This window comes from Anas acuta, chromosome 5 (genome assembly GCF_963932015.1).
Source record: "Anas acuta chromosome 5, bAnaAcu1.1, whole genome shotgun sequence".
In the NCBI taxonomy this organism is placed as follows: Eukaryota; Metazoa; Chordata; class Aves; order Anseriformes; family Anatidae; genus Anas; species Anas acuta.
The window spans coordinates 15756696-15774726 of record NC_088983.1 but is presented as its reverse complement, the minus strand read 5'-3'; the positions used below and the strand labels follow the sequence as shown (position 1 = coordinate 15774726).

Here is an 18031-nt window from a genome sequence, read left to right as displayed (position 1 = left end):
CCTTCATTGGTTCACAGACCCACATACACCTGAGCTTATTACCTGTGGTGTGCCTTATACTTGTCACTCAGTCTCTGTTCTCCTGGTTATCCTCCTGACTGGTTCTACCCAGCTTCCAAGGCTGCAATCCTTTGAAGACCAGTAACCAAGCACTGGTGAGCTGTTTATAACCCTGGGGCCTCCAATATCATCCTATGCCTGAACTCTCAAATCTCCTGCTATCATCTTGCCATACCTGTATTTCTTTATCTGTCATTCTAGGGCCACAGACACTTCACACAAAATAACTGCTCATTCTTCTAGTCTTCTTCATATCTACTAGTTATAGAAATATCTATATTTATAACAATGCATAGAAATATTTGCCTGTCAGAAAGGGACCTGAAGGTGTTGTTCGATAGCTGGCTGAATATGAGCCAGAAGTGTGTCCAGGTGGCCAAGAAGGCCAACAGCATCCTGCTTGTATCAGAAATATCATGGCCAGCAGGACTCGGGAAGTGATTGTCCCTCTGTACTGAGCTCTGATGGGGCTGCACCTTGAGTACTGTGTTCAGTTTTGGGCCCCTCACTACAAGAAGGACATCGAGGTGCTGGAGTGTGTCCAGAGAAGGGCAACAAAGCTGGGTGGAGAGAGGGGTCTAAAGAACAAGTCTTATGAGGAATGGCTGAGGGAAGAGGGATGGAGAAAATGAGGCTCAGGAGAGACCTGACTGTACTTTACAATTACCTTAACGGAGGCTATAGTGAGGTGAGGAACAGTTTCTTCTTCCAAGTGCCTAGTGATAAGGCAAGGGGAAATGGCGTCAAGTTGTGCCAGGGGAGGTTGAAGTTGGATATTAAGAAAAATTACTGAAAGAGTTGTGAGACATTGGAACAGGCTGCTCAGGGAAGTGGTTGAGTCACCATCCCTGGAGATTGTCAAGAAATGTATAGATGTAGAACTTAGTAGCATAGTTTAGTGGTGAACTTTAGTACTAGGTTAAAGGTTATACTAGATGATCTTAGAGGTCTTTCCAACATGAATGATTCTGTGATACTATGAAAATTCTGACTCACTAGAGGCCAGCCGGGTCACCAAAAGACAGGATCACCACAAGTGCAGCTGCGAGCCCCATCCCCAGATGTGCCAGCTGTGTCAACAGCTAATGAACTTGGTCCCTAGATGAATCTCTATTTCATGAAAACCAATCAATGCTCATCATATCATAGGGAGCAGGTTGGTGAAGGAGGTGGCCTGAAGCCCTGCCTTTTTGCCCAGTCTTCCTTGCTCTGCTCTGAGTGCTCAAGGGATGGTTTGCAGGAGGCAAGGGGCCCCGTTGCCTCCCTCCCCATGTTTTGGGAAGAGGAGGAAAGCAAGAGCTGCCCAGCTGAGCCAGCAACGTCCACCTCCCACAGGAACTGTGCCAGTGGTGGGAGGGAAAAATGTCTGCAGGAGGGGGAGTGGGAGGCTGTGAAAAAGAGCTCGTGCAGAGAGGAAATGCAAAGAGCAAATGTAATAGGGAAAATCTGTTTGGTGATGCTTGCTGAGCTAAGAGCGGGATTTGGAGAGTAGGACTTGGTGGATGGGGGGAGAGATGAAGACAGGCCACATAAACAGCACAGCATGGATGTGGGCAGGGAGCAAGCTGTCTGCTGCTCTTTTGTGCTGAGTGTGGTGCCTGCCTCTTCTTCAACACTGTCTCTGGCAAATCCTGCAGTGGAAAATCACAGCAAGATGTCAATAAACCAGGAACTGTTGCCTGATGAAGCAAGTCTGGCAGACGGCTCCCCAGTGCCGATCCTGACATTAGCAGGAAATCCCCTGTGGGGATGGCAGACACTCGTTGTTTCCACCACTGTGTTTTCCCACGGCCAGCACCCAGACATTGCATTGCCTGCTGTGCCTGCAACCTCCCCACCACTTTCTACAAACACAGAGAGGTCACGCAGGAGATGTGCTGCACAGCACTGGTGCTGTATGGCAGTACATTTGCCCTGCACCTCCATCCTACATCCTTGTGGTCAATTTTTCTCAGAATGTGGGAGAAGAACAGAATTCCAATATCCTACTTCTGAATGGGTGCATGCCTGTGAGAGCACCAAGGTATTGAGGGTGGGAAGAAAGATTTACAGCCTGCAAAAGCTGATTTAGCTGATATGAGAGATTGTCTTGATCTTCATATCTCTCCCAGAACCACATGGGGACAACCTTCCTTATACTGTGCTTTATTTATATACATGTATCTATCTCCAAAATGGTTTATAAGGGAGGGAGAAATATTTAGTCTTGTGGCTGTCACAGATAATTGTGTATCTGGGACATCTGTTTCTTCCACACTTCTTGATGTAAATCATGAACCACTCTACTAAAATCAAATACATCCATTTTTCAACTGGTGCAAATTGGCACGACATCAGGGCATTCAAGAGACACATACCGCAAGACCTGATCTCATTGAGCTCTCTTATCCCTAAAGGTTTTACTGTTGCTTTTCTGTACATAAATTCTTTAATTGCAGTTATCTGTAAGAATGATAAGGGCTAAGACTGGCCTTATTGGTGCTGCACTGTGCTAAAATTGGCCTTATTGTTACTGCACTGTGCAGTTGTATTTCAGGAAGATGGGAAACCTGTACAGTCAAATGGGTTGCCTTAGGAATTATTGCTTGTGGGCATGTTGGGCCACAAAGCCACCCAAACAGATGGATGTGAGTGCAGGAAGGAACCAGGAAGATGATGTAGTGTGCACTGTGATTCCTGCCATGAATGCTTGTGAGTTGTTTGTATACTTATCAATGCAGAGATTATGTGTAGTTAGTCAAAAAAGACTGTCAAATATCAAGTGTGACAGTTAACAGGATATTTTTAGTAGGAACACAGAGCAGAAAGGGGTCTTTCATTTCAACTGTAAAGGGGAGACCATGCTTTGTTCTTTCTTACACATGCACCAAACTGACAAAACCACCCTTGCTCTAATTTAACAGAGGCCACACAAGACATTACTGAGACTGTTAGCTTTCCAAGCCATTCGGCCTCTCCTGCTGCGATTCCTGATGCCATGACACCATTTCATCTCTTTCCAAAAAAACACGGCTGTAGGAAAAAAAGGGGCAACTGTGCTCTTATACTTGCTGCCAAGGCAAGTCTACTGAAAGAGGTTACCACCTGCCTTCAAGCTGCCCTCAGTCCCCCCTGGGTGGCTGCCACCATCCCCTGAGTTAGGCAACCTGCTTATGGGGTGATATCTACTGATCTGCCTTGGTAGCTATAAAAGGACGGCACTTCAAACACCTACAATTTGCTAGACCCTTATTATGTGTTTTCTACAAATCTCAGCTGACAACATGTTGTGTAATTACTGTCCAAATACCTTGCCAGCTCATCCAGCTACATCCTTCTTTTGGCCACTGACGGATACATGTGTGAGAAGTCAACCACCCACGCGGGCTGTTGAATTGGCAATACTTGGTTCAAAATCTTCAGGCTGAAGAGCAGATTTGATCCTCTAGTTCTGTTCTGAGAAGCAAGAAGCTCTTTCAGGAAGAGTTGCTGCTGGATTAATGCTAAAAGTGATAAAAGGTTTATGGTGGAGAAAAGAGATTTATCTCCCCATGTTTAAGACAATTATTCGTGTTTCCAGTGCTGACTCCATTCAAAGTTTCAATTTCCCATTACCCTGTATTGTTGATCCAACTCTTCGCATCTCTTATTTACTTTCTTATGTACTTATGGTAAATTACAACCACTTCTGCTTTGTTTGCAGAAGCGTTAATCATTTTATATGCTATTCTGGCTGACAACAACTTGCTAAACAGGAATCTTCCATTGTAATACAAACGTCTCTCCCTGAATACTGGCAAATCTTAGCAGGTCTTTCCTTGGCTTTCAGTTAAGTAAAACAGTCATTCTTTGTTAAATGAATTCAAAACATTTTTCTTGTTTCCTGCTAAGCAAGTGTCATGGTCAATACCATTAGTTTTCGAGAGTAGCATAGAATGAAAATTCTTCCTATGAAAGAACTGTATATTAAGCTCATACAAATGGAAATAGATGGTGTCATGCAGTTTCACAACTTCTTTAATCAGTAATAACAAAAAGAATTCATATGTCACTTCAGCTAGTGATAGTTGGGTTAACTATTTTTCCTATGAAGAGGGTACTGTTTGTATCTCTATCAAAAATCAGCATGAGGAAGGGACGGTTGAATTCAATGGTAGGAGGAAGAGACATGGTCATTATTTCAGCAGCAGTTGCTGCTGCCGCCTCAGTACCTCTCTCATCAACATCCAGAGCAGCCTTATGGACAACCTAGGAAAAAAAAAAAAAGAACACATAGTCATTCTGGGCAGAAAACAGACACCTCAGAGGTGAACCAGACCCTGTTTAAAGCAACCCTGCTTTGGAGAATCAACTGCAGAGGATCTGTAGGGCAGTAGAGATGTGAACAGTGTTGTTGTAGTCATAACTGTTTTAAATGAGGACCACGATAGAGCTAGATAAATTTTAACAAATTATTATTATTATTAATTGTATTTAATAATAATAATAATAATAATAATAATAATAATAGTCCCAAGCTATTTGTCTTCTGTTGCAAAGACTGGATGAAGAATGGACAATCCACTTCTAAGTTCCACAGTGAAATACACCCTGTACTGAAGTGTGACAAGATGCTTCTGAAATGTGTGAGGGATTCTTGTGCTGTTTGAGACAAATAAGGGAATAACAGACTATGTTCTTGCATTGAGTTAAATGCTTTTACTTGCCCTATTACATGCAAGGAAAGAAGGCACCTAAAAAGCAGGAAAAGAGATTATTTGGGCAAATAAACTGCCACTAGAAACAATGTTCTATTGAATTCCCAAGTTAAAATTAAAATAAAAAAATAATTACAAAAAGAGGTTCTTTTATCTAAATTGATTTTCTCTGACCTTTCTTCCCCATGTGCCTTCTACTGTCTCTTACCAGTCTCTCCTCTTCATCCTGGGGTAGGGGTGGCTCTGCAGGTGGCCGTGCCCAGCTGGTCCCCAGCTCTGGCAGGGCTCTGTGCTTGCCTCTAACCAGGGTGGAGGGGTGACCAGGCTGCTGCCTTGCTCTCTTGGCCAGCTTTCAGGCATATATGGGAGAGGCCAGCTATGCATCTCCAAAACTGAGTCTTCAGGGTGTTAGGGCCTTGATGTGCCCAGGAGCACCAGTGGCTCCTCCTGAGAAGCTGAGGGTTGATGTTTTTTTCTCACATTCTAGATACACCTCAGGAGATCTCGTCTGATCTTGGTCTTGGAAGAAAGAGTTGTGCAGCAAACTAATTTGATCTCCAATGTCACTAAGGGCCAAAATCCTCTTAGATGTAAACTCACAGACCAAAGCCAGGGTGATCCTGGCTGTGGCAAGCTGGGAAGCTGGGAGCTGTATTTAGTTGGTGTTTCTGGATGCTACCACAACATGTAGCTTTCTCTGTGGTAGGATGTGTTTGTGAAAGGAAGGAGAGGGCTGGTGGCCTCAGACTTACTTTAGAAACCTTCAGCTCCGGTGCACCAGTGATGCCAGAGAGATCTGCCCGATCAGTGAACACATCCACAATTCCCATCTTGCTAAGGATGTTTGTTATTTCATAGCTCCCAGAGATGGAAAATTTGGGGAAGTAGAGTCTCATTTTGCTGTCAGGCAGAAAAGAAACACAGAGGGTGGTAAGACAGACTTTTCACTGAGGTAAATGATGGTGCGAATGCTGTGTGACTCATGGGTGTCAAATGCCAGGGCGCTGTACCAGCCATGAATGTACAAAGAGTGCTAATCTGATTGTTGGTCCTTCTCATGGTGATACAGATGTTGTCATTTATACTACTACTACTGATATCAGTCAGGCATTTTGCGTTAGCAAATATGAGAGTACTCTGCAAAGGAGGGCAGTAACGAGAGGCCCTCTTTACAGCCAGGGAAAAAGAGGCACAGAGATGGATGCCCAGGTTGCTCCAGCAAGGAGGGACCTGAAGTAGGCACAGACAGGTCTGCTTGGGCAAACATGTGACAAACCCCAACACTTCAAAACAAAGCTGTGCTTTTGGCATAGCTGTGGCCTGTGACATGGTTCACGGGAGGGTCTGTGCCCTACCACCTGTACCCTTGGGCACCCCCTCTTCTAATTGTCTCCTTTCCATGGGCTGGCCATGGAATTACAAAAAAGGCAGATAGAGTCTGCCTTTAACAGTGAGGAGCAGATAGAATAGATATGCAGAACATCCTTGGTCCTGCTCTAGAGTTCAAACTGTATTCTACAAGTTACTCGTGATGGGATTTACACCACCTTCAGGCTACTTGTGGGCAGCTCCTGCTTAGTATACTTTCTGCTGAATTTCTCTTCATGTGCTGTCTAGGGACCCTCAGAGCCTCTTAGTCACCTACTGCAGGTATTACCCTTTTGGTAGCCCACGTCTTCTGATGTCTCTCCCTGGGATAACTTGGGATGAACAAAATCCAAACCCCACTGTTGCTGCCTTTCTATGATATTGCCCCATGCATTAGAAGATGATGGAACCATGCTTATTAATACAGCCATCAATGTAATAGTAGAACTGAAATTGCCACCTGGTTCTCCCAGCCTCTCACATGAAGAATTAATTCATATGTTGGTCTTGAAGGAACTTGCAACAAGAATCTATTTAGGTAAGGATTTTTCTGATTTTTCACTTGAGAATACATTTTCATTTTTCGTAGTTGAGGCATCACATTATTAACTCATATCCAATTTGCTGCCCACTATGTCTTTATTAACTGTGGCGGCATTTCTGTAATGATGCACCAAGAATCATGGGTGTGAACTCCAAAGCCTTGTTAGTTGTGAATCAGGGCAGAGCTTTGTAAATTAGGCACGTATTAACTTGATATTACTCATCTGCTGGTGCTTAGATCTCTTCCCTCCCAGACAAACAAGGTTGTAAAACGTGTTAGCTGATGTTAGTTTCAGTGGTAGGAGCTAACAGAACCTCATTAGATTTTTATAGTTTCAAAAACAAAATGCCAGAAAATCAGGGCACTAGTAATTAATCACCATCCTGTTATAACAACCACTGTGTGCTGCAATGGCCCTTGTAAGGAAGATATTTGTGTAGGACATATTACGTATGTATGCATTAATAAAAAGTGCCTAAGTTATGGTTTATTTAGGGTTTAGACATACGTCTGAGTCACAGTGTGTCAGTGACATATGTGAGGTAAAACACGTTAGCTGAAACCTCAGTATAGGGGATTTGTCTTAGAATTGCTACCTTCTCACTCTGTCAGTTTTAGAAACCCCAAGATGGGATTGCTATTTGGTACTCCTGAGACCTGATCAGGATAGTCTCCACCTTAGCGGGGGAAGCAGAAAGTCACTCAAGCATCAACAAGAGAATAGTTAAATACCAACCAGCTGCAAGATTTTTACAACTAGGATGCACAAGCCAAAAATAACCCACTCAGTTCCCAGAATCAGCAAGCCTGTAGTATTTGCATTCCTAAAAAAGAAAATAGACTATTAATCTAGGTGCCACTGCAGATGACTGGCAGATTACCTCTGGAGTAGACGGTCTGACCACTCCCGGATGGTTTCCTTGACCAGTGCTTGCTCTAACTGCTTCATTTTCCCTTTTGCTGGTAAGACTAGAAATGCTGTAGCACTTCCATTGTAATGAAGACGTACCACGGTGCAAGACAGCTCCATATCAAAATACAAGTCAAATCTGCCTGTCTGGTACATCATAGGGACTTTCACAATAGTTTCAGCATCCACAAAGAACTCTCTTTCTTCAGTGTTCTCTGGTTTAAAAGGCTTTTCCCAGTTGCCTGATATAGAGAGATAAAATGCAACTGAATATACCATGTCTCATCCCATCATAAATGGAATTTTATATAACTAATTATACTCACCTATTCCTCCAATTGCTAAATTCACAATTTTCAAGCTTACCATTTTAATATGCATGCCACAGTAAGGAAAGAATCTTTTACCCAATCAATCAAGAATGTGTATTAGGTTCCATTACTTTTTTTTTCCTTTGGTGATCTAAGTGGCCTTTCCATGAGTTGTCATTTAAGGGCTTACATGACATCATTTGTGTGTTCATATACTGTATGCATTTAATTTTTATTGACTTTAATCACAAGCCTCAATCTCTAGATAAGATTAATGTAGGATCTCATATCTAAGTGTTGGTGTGTCAGGTACATCATCAAACCCACATTAGAAATGCACTGTTTCCACTTTGTTAAAATGCCCTCTTCTGCTCATCACTAGTTTCTTCTGTATATAAATATGTTAATGTGTATACATTTCAAGGACTCCAATAGGAAAAAATAGGATTATGTAGCGTATAGTAAATTAGGCCATTGAATCATGCACACTTTTAAAGAGATGCTTTTAAAGGAATAGGTCATGTGTTCATCTCAGTTCCTTCGGTGAAAACTAAAAGAATTTGGGGCAATTGGAGCTATGACTAAAACCATGAAAGTGAGCTGAAGCTGCATGGAGGCTGTGTCTTGGAGCAGAGCTTCCTGGTTGCTATGGGTAGAGCTGAGCCTGCAGGCTCTCCTGCCACCTCTGGTGCTGAGCAGGGCCCTGCTGCTCTACCTGGCTGCAGCATGCTGTGAGGGGCTTCTGTCCCAGCAAAGAGCATTTCAAATTTCTGCTGGAACATTTTCCAAAGGTGGCAGGTGAGCTGAAGAGATCATTTGATTAGAAGAATGACATGAACCTGAATACTACAGGACTTACCTCTAAAGAAAACAAAGGTAGCTAGGAGCATTACAGTCTGTGGATCCATTTCCTTGACCAAATTAGTAATTTTCCCATGTGTTTTCTTCTCTATATAATCATTGATCTGCTTCTCAGCCTCTGTGGGATTGTTAAAGTTGGTGGTTAAAGTCTCCAGCTGATACAAAGCTTTGGCGTCATCTAAAAACTTTTTTAGTGGTTTCAGCTTTTCCGTTAGAAAGATAGCACTCCCCATGTTGAGCTGGACCCCGCTCTCGGGATGGCTCAGCATGTGGATGAGGTTGTGAAAGCCTTCATGTATCTCTTTCTCCTGAATCTCTGTAAGGTTGAAGGCGAGTCCTTCCAGGATCTGAGTCTGTGTGGTTGACCTAGCCCCTAGGGCCAGCATTGCAAAGGCAGTGGAGATGCTTACAGGAGAGAAGAAAATGTTCTTATTAGGCTCCTCGAGTGTAACCTTGTTGAAAAAATGAAATGCAAAGTCAGCATTGTTTGGCACTAGTTTGAGGCAAGCGATCGCTTCCCCTGCATAATGCACATGGTCTTTAGGTTCATTTGGATCATGGTGGCTGGTAACAAGCTGACCAGGGGCAACAGTGTAAAGCCCAGCCAGTAGCAAATATACATAAAAATTGGTCTTCATCTTCTTGCATTAAAATCCTATGGAGGAAAAAGAGAATCTATTACTAGGGTAAATACATAAATCACGTATATATGGTTATTCTGTCATTCTCACAGAACAAAAGTTCTTGTGTCTTTCTCTTGTCCTCAATTTCCTCTAAAAAACACCTCTTTCCAGGTTTTTTTTTTTTTTATTATTATTTATTATTATTACTTCTACAGGCCTCCTGGCAAATCTCCCACAACTTTTTCTTCTGGCCCTACCCTATACATCCACAAAGGCCAAATTTGGTGTAGATTAGCTGAATATACAGCACCCTCAGCAGGCCAGAGAACAGAGTATATCCCACCAGAAAACATACCATGGCAACCACCGGAGGGCTGCAATACCACTGTGCTTTTGACATTAATGGTCTAAGATACTTCCTGTAAAAAGCATCACAGGGCAACTCTGGATGTTTTGTGAGTAAGGGAAGAAAGAGGAAATTCATGCAAGTGGGCAGCAATCAGTAGCTACATACAAACAGAGTTTGAGCAAACAGACATGGAGGAGATTTTTAAATAAACTTTTGTTCAGATTGATAAGGCCCTCTATTTCAAGAGAAGACAAGTGATGGTGACTGTTCTTCAGTAGCAAACCAAATCTAAGGAATATGTGTTTGTTTGTTTGTTTGTTTTTGTTTTCTGAATAAAAATAATGTGACATTTTAAATAAGAACCTGAAGTAACGTTTTGTCTCTTAGTAGACAAACCAAACCTTTGGAGTCAATTCATTTTCAGCCCAGCAAAAGAAGTCAATGACACCAACAAAAACAAGGCCTTATTTTTATCAGATGCTCTACTGGTCAAAGGGCAATACATTTATCTTAACCTATTTCTCTTGGCTGTGGTATCTACATTCCTTTGCAGAGCTGACGCTGTATCAGCTCTTATAATTGGACATTGGAAACATGGAGTCACAGCAGGCCACATTTCTGAGCAATCTAGCGCAAAGAAGTAGTGAGAGACTTGCAACGAGTTTGTGGAGATAATGAACTAGATTTGTTAAAACTTGTGCAAGGAGAGACGTATTAAACTAATTGCACTTCTCTGTTCTGGCATGATTCAGCTTGAAAGACTGTGGTCAGAAAGGGCTATGATCATGGTCCTGATTTCTCCATAACATCAGAGGAAACAATTTTTATTAGTATTTGAATATCCAGTTACAATTAGACTTGCATAAGAATGACAAAACATTTTTGAGCTATAATCAAGCATTCAAACAATTACATGTCTGATACAAGTACTTCTAAAAACAGGCCTGCTTGCAATAACACCTACTGTGTTATTGACAAATGGAAGAACCATAAGGGCTCTCAATAACTACATTTTCAATTACTGTGCACAGTAGCTTTAAATTATATTTTGGCCTTCTCTGATTTTGACATTGAAATGATACTGCTCAATATATCTGTCCCCTTCTAACTTAACATGAGAACTGTTCTGAATATTTAAAATCATCTGTCAGATATCCAATGTATTAGTCAGACTTTGAAAAGAAATCAACTTGCAGGCAAAAGCATTAAATCTGAACCTGATCTATTTCCACGTATCCAGCAGTCTGATTCAGAATCTGCCTCTGCATAAATTATTCACTGTGAATTATTTACTCAGCTGCAGTCATAATTTATTAAGAATAACATGAATACAAAAGAATGAAACATAAGTCATCACCTGTTCCCTATCTCATCGCATTTCATAACTATAACAAAACACAGAATATAGATGGACTTTTCTATATACACATTGCAATGCAAGTTTATATTTATTTGGAATGCAAAGTAGATGTAGAATTTAACTGACCTGGCCTCAAAATTATAGCTAATGGATGTAGAATGGTTTTACAGTAGCTTTGTAAAATACTGATTACAATTTTCTGAGGATTTTTTTTTCCTATATTTTTTCCTCTATGTATTTATGACATATTTGCTTTTTGTGTTTGATTTATGAACTTTCATGGAATTAATTTCATTTTATTACAGCTCTGAATTCACAGATAATTAAATACAATCTGAATCTGAATCATCCATCTGTTACTCAGTACTGGCCAATCACGAACATTTGAGACTTATGAGTCAGCCCTCACAAAAATCTTGGTAATGGTTGATTTTAAAATCATGAGATTATGAAAGACTCAGCAGCTGCAGTTTGTAGAGGTCCCTTTTGTGTGTGTTTTGTTTAAGCCTTGAAGATGGATGTGTCTGACTCTACTAGGTTATTCTTCAAAGAATAAAGGTACTTGATATTTACTATTCTAGTTTATGTTACTGTGGCTGCTAGGTTTGCAGGTGATCAACCTGATAACTTAACAGTGTGATAAATTGTAAACAGAGACTGTTTCCATATGAAACAGAAGGTGCAGATTCTCGGGCAATCTCCATGATTGAGGCATTTTCTTACAAAGCATATTTGCTAACAATTAAAAAACAAAACAAAAACAAACAAAGAGATGGATCCTGTGTGAAAAAGCCCTTAGAGAATTCCCTATCTGAAGAAGCTAATTTTGAAGAAAGCTGCCCATCTTAAGACTTATACCATCCCCAGAAGAACAGTTTGCTAAGAGGCAATCTGTCAGATTGCCCGCAAACATGGGAATAGAAGTGAAGAACTCTTCCATTGTAATTCCAAATTTACATTGACTTGTTGAATAGCCTGGAAGAAAACTAGTTTCTCTGCCTTTTTTTTTTTTTTTTTTTTTTTTTTTTTTGTTTTTAAACCATGTCAGGTAATGACAATATCTTTGTGGTATTCAAGAAAAGGTTTCTTTCATGAAGAGCTTTAAATCAAAACAGACAATGGCACAAGAACATGCCAACACCTGGAGGTTAGTGATGTTTCAAGCAATTTACCTGTAATAGATTTAGAGATAAGATTTGTTGAATATATATTACATGTTGAATAAATTACAATCTTCCCTACTGTGCAACCTGGAATAGCAGTACTTTTTTGGACACTCCGTCCTACAAAGAAAATGGAGAAAACTGATAGGCTGAGGTTACCCTAAAAGAATTCCACCAAAAGACCTGTAGCAGAGCTAGACTAAATTTTCCAACTGACAGAACCTGATTCTTTGTGGATATCAAAAAATTGTCCATTTGAGGGCCGATTTTTGTCTTGATTATTTGGAGAGATGTTTCTGAATATAATTTTCTGACTTTAGAATCCCATGTAATTGGCCAGGAGATGAATATTTATCCCATGTCTCTCCTACAAGGGGTCCTCACCTGTAATGTATTTTAATCATGAACATTTGCAGTACTCAAAAACACATGCAAGCATGAAATAGAAAAGATCTTTGCTCACCAGATGGTGCTGCTTCCCTCTTGATTGATTCTAAGTGAGGAAATCTGAGAAATGTCTTTCCTGAAAGCTGCACTCTGGGAGCACCAGGCACATCAAGACATGACTCCACCACCACCACTGGTGTCTGCTGAACTACTCTCTTCTACTCAGGGCCAATCCAAAGAAGAGACAGAAACAACCCAAGCACACAAAATGTCACAAAAGAAAGATGACTAGTCACACTTGTGTGTGAGAAAACGATCTCAGAAACCTTCTGTCCAGGACTGCCTACACACAGGAGCACCACAAACAAGTATGTGCTTTCCTGGCTGGCCTGAAAGCTCTCTGGCTACTTCATAGTATGTGCCTTGGCATGTTCAGGGACTTTTCCATACTGATCAGCTAGACATTTACTTATGTGATTCACAGTTTGATGCCTCTGTGCTTGCTGGAGGCCCCTGAGAAGGCTGCCAGCACAAGCCAAGGGTATCAGGTTATGCAAAGAATCCAGTCACTGTGACCATTTCATTAAAAGTAATTCCTTTTGCAACAGAAACATGGAAGCCAAGTTTACAATATTCTTAAAAATGCATGTGACTGTACGTGGGTGTGTTGCTTTTCCTTGCATGGAGTAAACTTCCCTGCCAGACTTTTGGTTGAAACTTCTAGGAACTTCCTTAAAACATTGAACCCTTAGCCATTTTTTCTTGAACAAGACCAATTAAGTCCAAAGAAGCCTTGGGAAGAGAAGGAAGAGAAGGACTCAAATCAGCTGTTCTCAGTGTCATCTATCTTCTGCAAGACAGCTGAGCACCAAAGAGCTTACCCAGGAAGTGCATCACCCACTTCTAGGCCTCTTCTACATGGAAACAGGTGAACGTGAGCTTTCAGTCTGCTACCAGGGCATTTCTGGTATTTTCTGTTGGACCTGAGTTGCTGCACACATTCACGGACGAAGTATCACTGAGGCCAGAGAATAAAAAGATTTTTTTTAAAAAAAGGACCACTGCAGTGGTTAGGGTGGTCAGATGAGACAGAGGTGATTTCTTTTCAGCACAAAGCACAAACTGTCCCAAGAACAGATCAGACTGGGTTCCCAGTTTCTATTTTCCCATGTGCACTTGATCACTACCCAGTCTCTGGGTGCGTGAATATTACATGTTGGCCTCATTGTGATCTCACATAACCTGAGTGTGCGGAGAATACCTTTTCCTCGTTTCTTTCTCAGTTTTCCTATAATCTGGTTGTTAGAGCAACAAGGAGATGTCTCATCTAAAAGGGAAGTAGACCTCAGATATCCCATTCCCTAGCAAAGGTATTTCTTGTAGGCCTTGAATATAGAAATCAGCAGAATAACTCAAAAAGGATTACCAAGGCATCAATGTCTGGGCACCCATCCTCAGGTTCTGGATGGAGCGGAGCCTGTTCCCTCTAGCAGGAAAGAGCAGGAGGTATCTCTCCTTCAGGTGCTTATGTTTTGTTGTCTCCAGAGGTCACCTTGCTTCTCTGCAAGATGACTAGACACCCAACTCTGGTTTTTACATTCTTATTCTTCTTGCCAGACATCTAGCAACATACAGGCAACTCCATGCCTAAATTGTGGTGCCTGTGTGCTTTGTATCCAGCTGACCAAATAAGCCTCTTTATCACTAGAACAATTGCTAAGACAGATTTCAGTATAAGGTACAACCCTAGGAAAGGCTTAAAATCAATTGCATGCAACAGGAGGATACACGTCTGAAGTCTCCATAGGAAACAAAAAAATCACTACTTACAGCAGCTTCCAAAGATCCTGCTGTCTTCACCAGGACTACCCTGCTGCTCCCTCTCTTATTTATACTGTTAAATAGCGTTATGAAAGCAAAGCGTCCTCTAGAAAACATTAACCAGGGCAGACAAGTGTTATTACTTTAGGAATGGTGGAGAGCAAACAGTGAAGACAATTTTTGGGGGGAGGCACCTGATTTTTGCTGTATATGCACGGCCTAGCCCTGTCGTTGCTTACAACAGTCATAAGAGTCCTTCTGCATTTCTGCACAATCTCCTGCTGGGAATCCAACCCCTTGCTCTAGCAAATACTTCACATGCATCATTAACTTGTGTAAACAGCCTGACTAGGTACATTAGAACTACTGAAATGAGTAAAATTAAACACATACATATACTAGACAAAAGCCCCTGGAAAAGACAGCTGGATGTATGCTGCAGCTAGATCTCATCTCAGTATTTTGCACAGAAACATCCTGCCTCCTCTACACCAGACTTTTAATAGGTTTTATTTGGCGTATTTGTTTTAAATTATCCAATATCTCTCAATTATCTCCATTGCTGTTAATAAGGGACAGTTGCTGGGAACTTCATTAGTAAGCTTAAAAGCAAAGCAGTAGTACTGGTGCTCGCAGTGGCTGAGAGCTGCTGTAGGGATGGAGATGTGATGGCAGAGATGGGTGCTCTGGGGCCAGTGGTACCCAGTGTGTCCCAGTCAGACTGATGTGACCTGGCAGGCAGTGATGTGTGGACAGACAAACAGCTGCACTGTGCTCTGTGCTGGCTCATCATGAAGTTACTACCAAGTTACAGACTTGGAGGCATCAGGCCGGTATGCCAGAGCATGCTAATATGTGAAGGTTGGACCTATGCGGTCAGCTGCCAGTCCACAGGAGCATCCCCTCGGGAGGCAGGGGGATGCAGCAGTAATTGCTGCTTAAAGGAAGCATCACTGAATCTTCTGGGGAGATTGGTCTTTTTCTTTGCAGGTGATGTGTTGAAGCAAGGCTTTACATTTTGCTTGGCTGTGGGAGCTGCTACAAATTCTTTCTTTCCAGGCTTCTCTCCTTTGCTTCTATTCCTCTCACCCATGCAAAGGTAGGCACAGCAGTTCAGTATGATATTGGATCCAGGCTGCTAGAATATTTGTTTGAATTGTTTACCAGCTGGAAAAAAGCAGATGGGCACTTGTAGGCTTTTTAAAATAACAAATGAAAACAGCCTCTGAAGATACAAAGCCTCACCTAGAGCACGTACAGACTAAAGGTGAATAATCACATGCACCAAGAGACAAATGAGAACACAACTCAAGACAAAGAAGTGCAGCTATGAGTAAAGGTACTGAGAAATGTGAAGAAAAAAACAACTGACTTAATATGACTTCATTTAAGAACAGGTTAGTCTTGCAGTGGAATGTGTTCTCTACCTGCTGACATTTGTATGAGTGTGCAAGAGGGAAAATGAATAAAATCTAATCCATAGCAATCTCCAATGTTATCTGCAATGTGATAGCTGATTTGTTTTCCCTCATGTATACAGGAGTTTTGTCCAATCGTGTAAAAAATCCTGAAATGTGCTGAGACCCTGTTTCAATATTTGATAACAAAATATGTTGCATATGAACTTGCATTTGCACTTTTTTTTTTTTTCCAGGCAATGGACCACTTCTCTGATATTTTGAAAGACAAGTCCTTAATGAAAGTGTTGTTAGGAATTCTTCCATTTGCTCTGGATCAAACTATCAGTAGTCTACATTAGACATCTTATTACTTTGAACCCCAATGTGTTTTTTTGTTATTTTGTTTTGGTTTCTTTCTTTTTCTTTTTTTTTTTTTTTTTATTTGTTTGTTTCTTTTAATATTATTATTGCAAGATCTTAATAACACTATTTCATCTTCAGTAAATTGGCAACATTAACAAAAGCCATCCAGCATGCATTCCCTTGGAAACAGGCTGGCTGTAGTCCAAAATAAATTAATTATTAAAATTAGAAAAACTGTATGTTTGCTTCTCTGGCAGAGAAATACTTTAATCTTTTTTAAATATTTAACTAATTACCCTGAAAGCCATTTCAAACCACAATTGGTTGTTGTTCTGGTGATGCCCTCTGGAGTATAAAGAGCACACGAGTCCCTCCTACCACACTGCTGAGATTAAATGTCATTGTGGAGCTGGTGAAGGCAGCATCCTTCTCTCTGCTGGCAGGCTACATTTAATTTGCAGAGCTGTCTCTCACTGTGATTCAAGGGGAAAGGCACTCTTGGTTACACAAACAGCTCAGAAGTGACCTCCTGCAAGAAGTTACTCGCAATGCCAATACACAGAAGGTACAGCTGTATCAAGGGTCCTTCCAAGCAAAGACCTGGCAGATCTTCACCTTTAAGTTGCACTTTCCTCTGTTGCATGCTGTACTCTTGTCTTACCTCCTGCCAGCCCCATGCAGGAGGTCCCTGAGCATTCCAGGGTGCTGTGGCCCACTGATATTATTTCCAGCCCCAATAAAGGAGCACACACATAGCTCTGCTTGTCCCACAGGTCAGCACAGCAAGTGTCTACCCTTTCTTTCTCTCTAGGATCAGTTTCATTCTGCTATGCAGTAAAGCCCCTCTGGGTCCCTAGGACACTCTTAATTTTCATCAGTCTGCTTTGTCCTCCTCTCAGGCTATGGGTTTGCAATTGCTTTAACCTCACCTAAGTGCAGGCTGCTTCTGCCAGAGGTGTCTCATCCTCCAGTGTTCCTGCTGTCCTTTGGTGTGCTTTTAGTGCCCTCCCCTCTCCCAGGAAAAAGACCTGTTTTCCTGATTAATTGGTCCAGCTTTCCATGTGCTCAGAGCTGCTAATACTGACGCGATGAAAGGAGATGTATCTTAGATGAGGCCAGGAGCTCGACTGTTACTTTTAGGAGGAGTCTTTTCTCAGATTTAATTTAGCTTGGTCAGGAGGCTGGAGCTCAGCATGAGGTGGGAGGGGCTGGGAGACCAAGGCTTTTTCAGCCTGGAGAAGAGGTGGTGATGGGGGATGCTGTACCTGTTGTCCCACCCTATGTAACGAGTGAAGTTAGAGAGAAGATGGAACAACGGGTGCGCATTGGTGGTTTGTGTGGCAGGGAATGCAAGTTGCAGCGAAGGAAATGCAAACCAGATATAAAGAAAATAACGTTCACAGGGAGGGTGGTCATATGTGAGGACAGGTTGCTCTCTGAGGCTGTGAAATTACTGTCCTTGGAGATGTCCAAAACCTGTCTGGACATGGCCCTGAGCAACCTTATCCAATTTCCAAGCTGGTGCTGCTGTGAGCAGGTGATGGGATTGGATGACATCCAGAGGTGCCTTCAAACCTACGTTATCTTTTGTTGCTAATCAAAAAGACTGAAATCCAGCTCTCAGGAATCCCTGTTTGCACCTTACCCTGCAGAGAGATGTCTTTGCTTCTCACCACATGACCTCAGAGGCTTTTCCCTGAAACTCTCAGGAAGGTGTCACCTTCCTCATCCTCCAGCGTAACCTGGCAGAGCCAGCACAAGGCAAGCAGTCAGCTCCCAGACACAGCTTCTGCCAGGGCACAGCACACAGCATTCACAGTGGGAACAAACAAATC

The 18031-nt window shown here is 41.9% G+C and overlaps 1 protein-coding gene across 1 annotated transcript; it reads right to left on the bottom strand.

The window, feature by feature from the left end:
* Positions 1 to 4038: 4038 nt before the first annotated feature.
* LOC137856950 (alpha-1-antiproteinase-like) lies at positions 4039 to 14594 on the bottom strand. The gene is made up of 5 exons (XM_068682873.1): positions 14443 to 14594; positions 8729 to 9385; positions 7530 to 7800; positions 5489 to 5636; positions 4039 to 4287 (listed from the first exon to the last, which is right to left on the bottom strand). The coding sequence occupies exons 2-5, from the start codon at positions 9366 to 9368 to the stop codon at positions 4093 to 4095; spliced, it is 1254 nt and encodes a 417-aa protein (XP_068538974.1). The 5' UTR covers positions 9369 to 9385; positions 14443 to 14594; the 3' UTR covers positions 4039 to 4092.
* Positions 14595 to 18031: the final 3437 nt, after the last annotated feature.

Coding starts and splice junctions, on each gene's coding strand:
- LOC137856950 (XM_068682873.1), bottom strand. CDS start 9,368: ATGAAGACCAATTTTTATGTATATTTGCTACTGGCTGGGCTTTACACT. Junction 7,801..8,728: donor TACCTTTGTTTTCTTTAGAG/GTAAGTCCTGTA, acceptor TCTCTATATCAG/GCAACTGGGAAAAGCCTTTT. Junction 5,637..7,529: donor TCAGACCGTCTACTCCAGAG/GTAATCTGCCAG, acceptor TCTGCCTGACAG/CAAAATGAGACTCTACTTCC.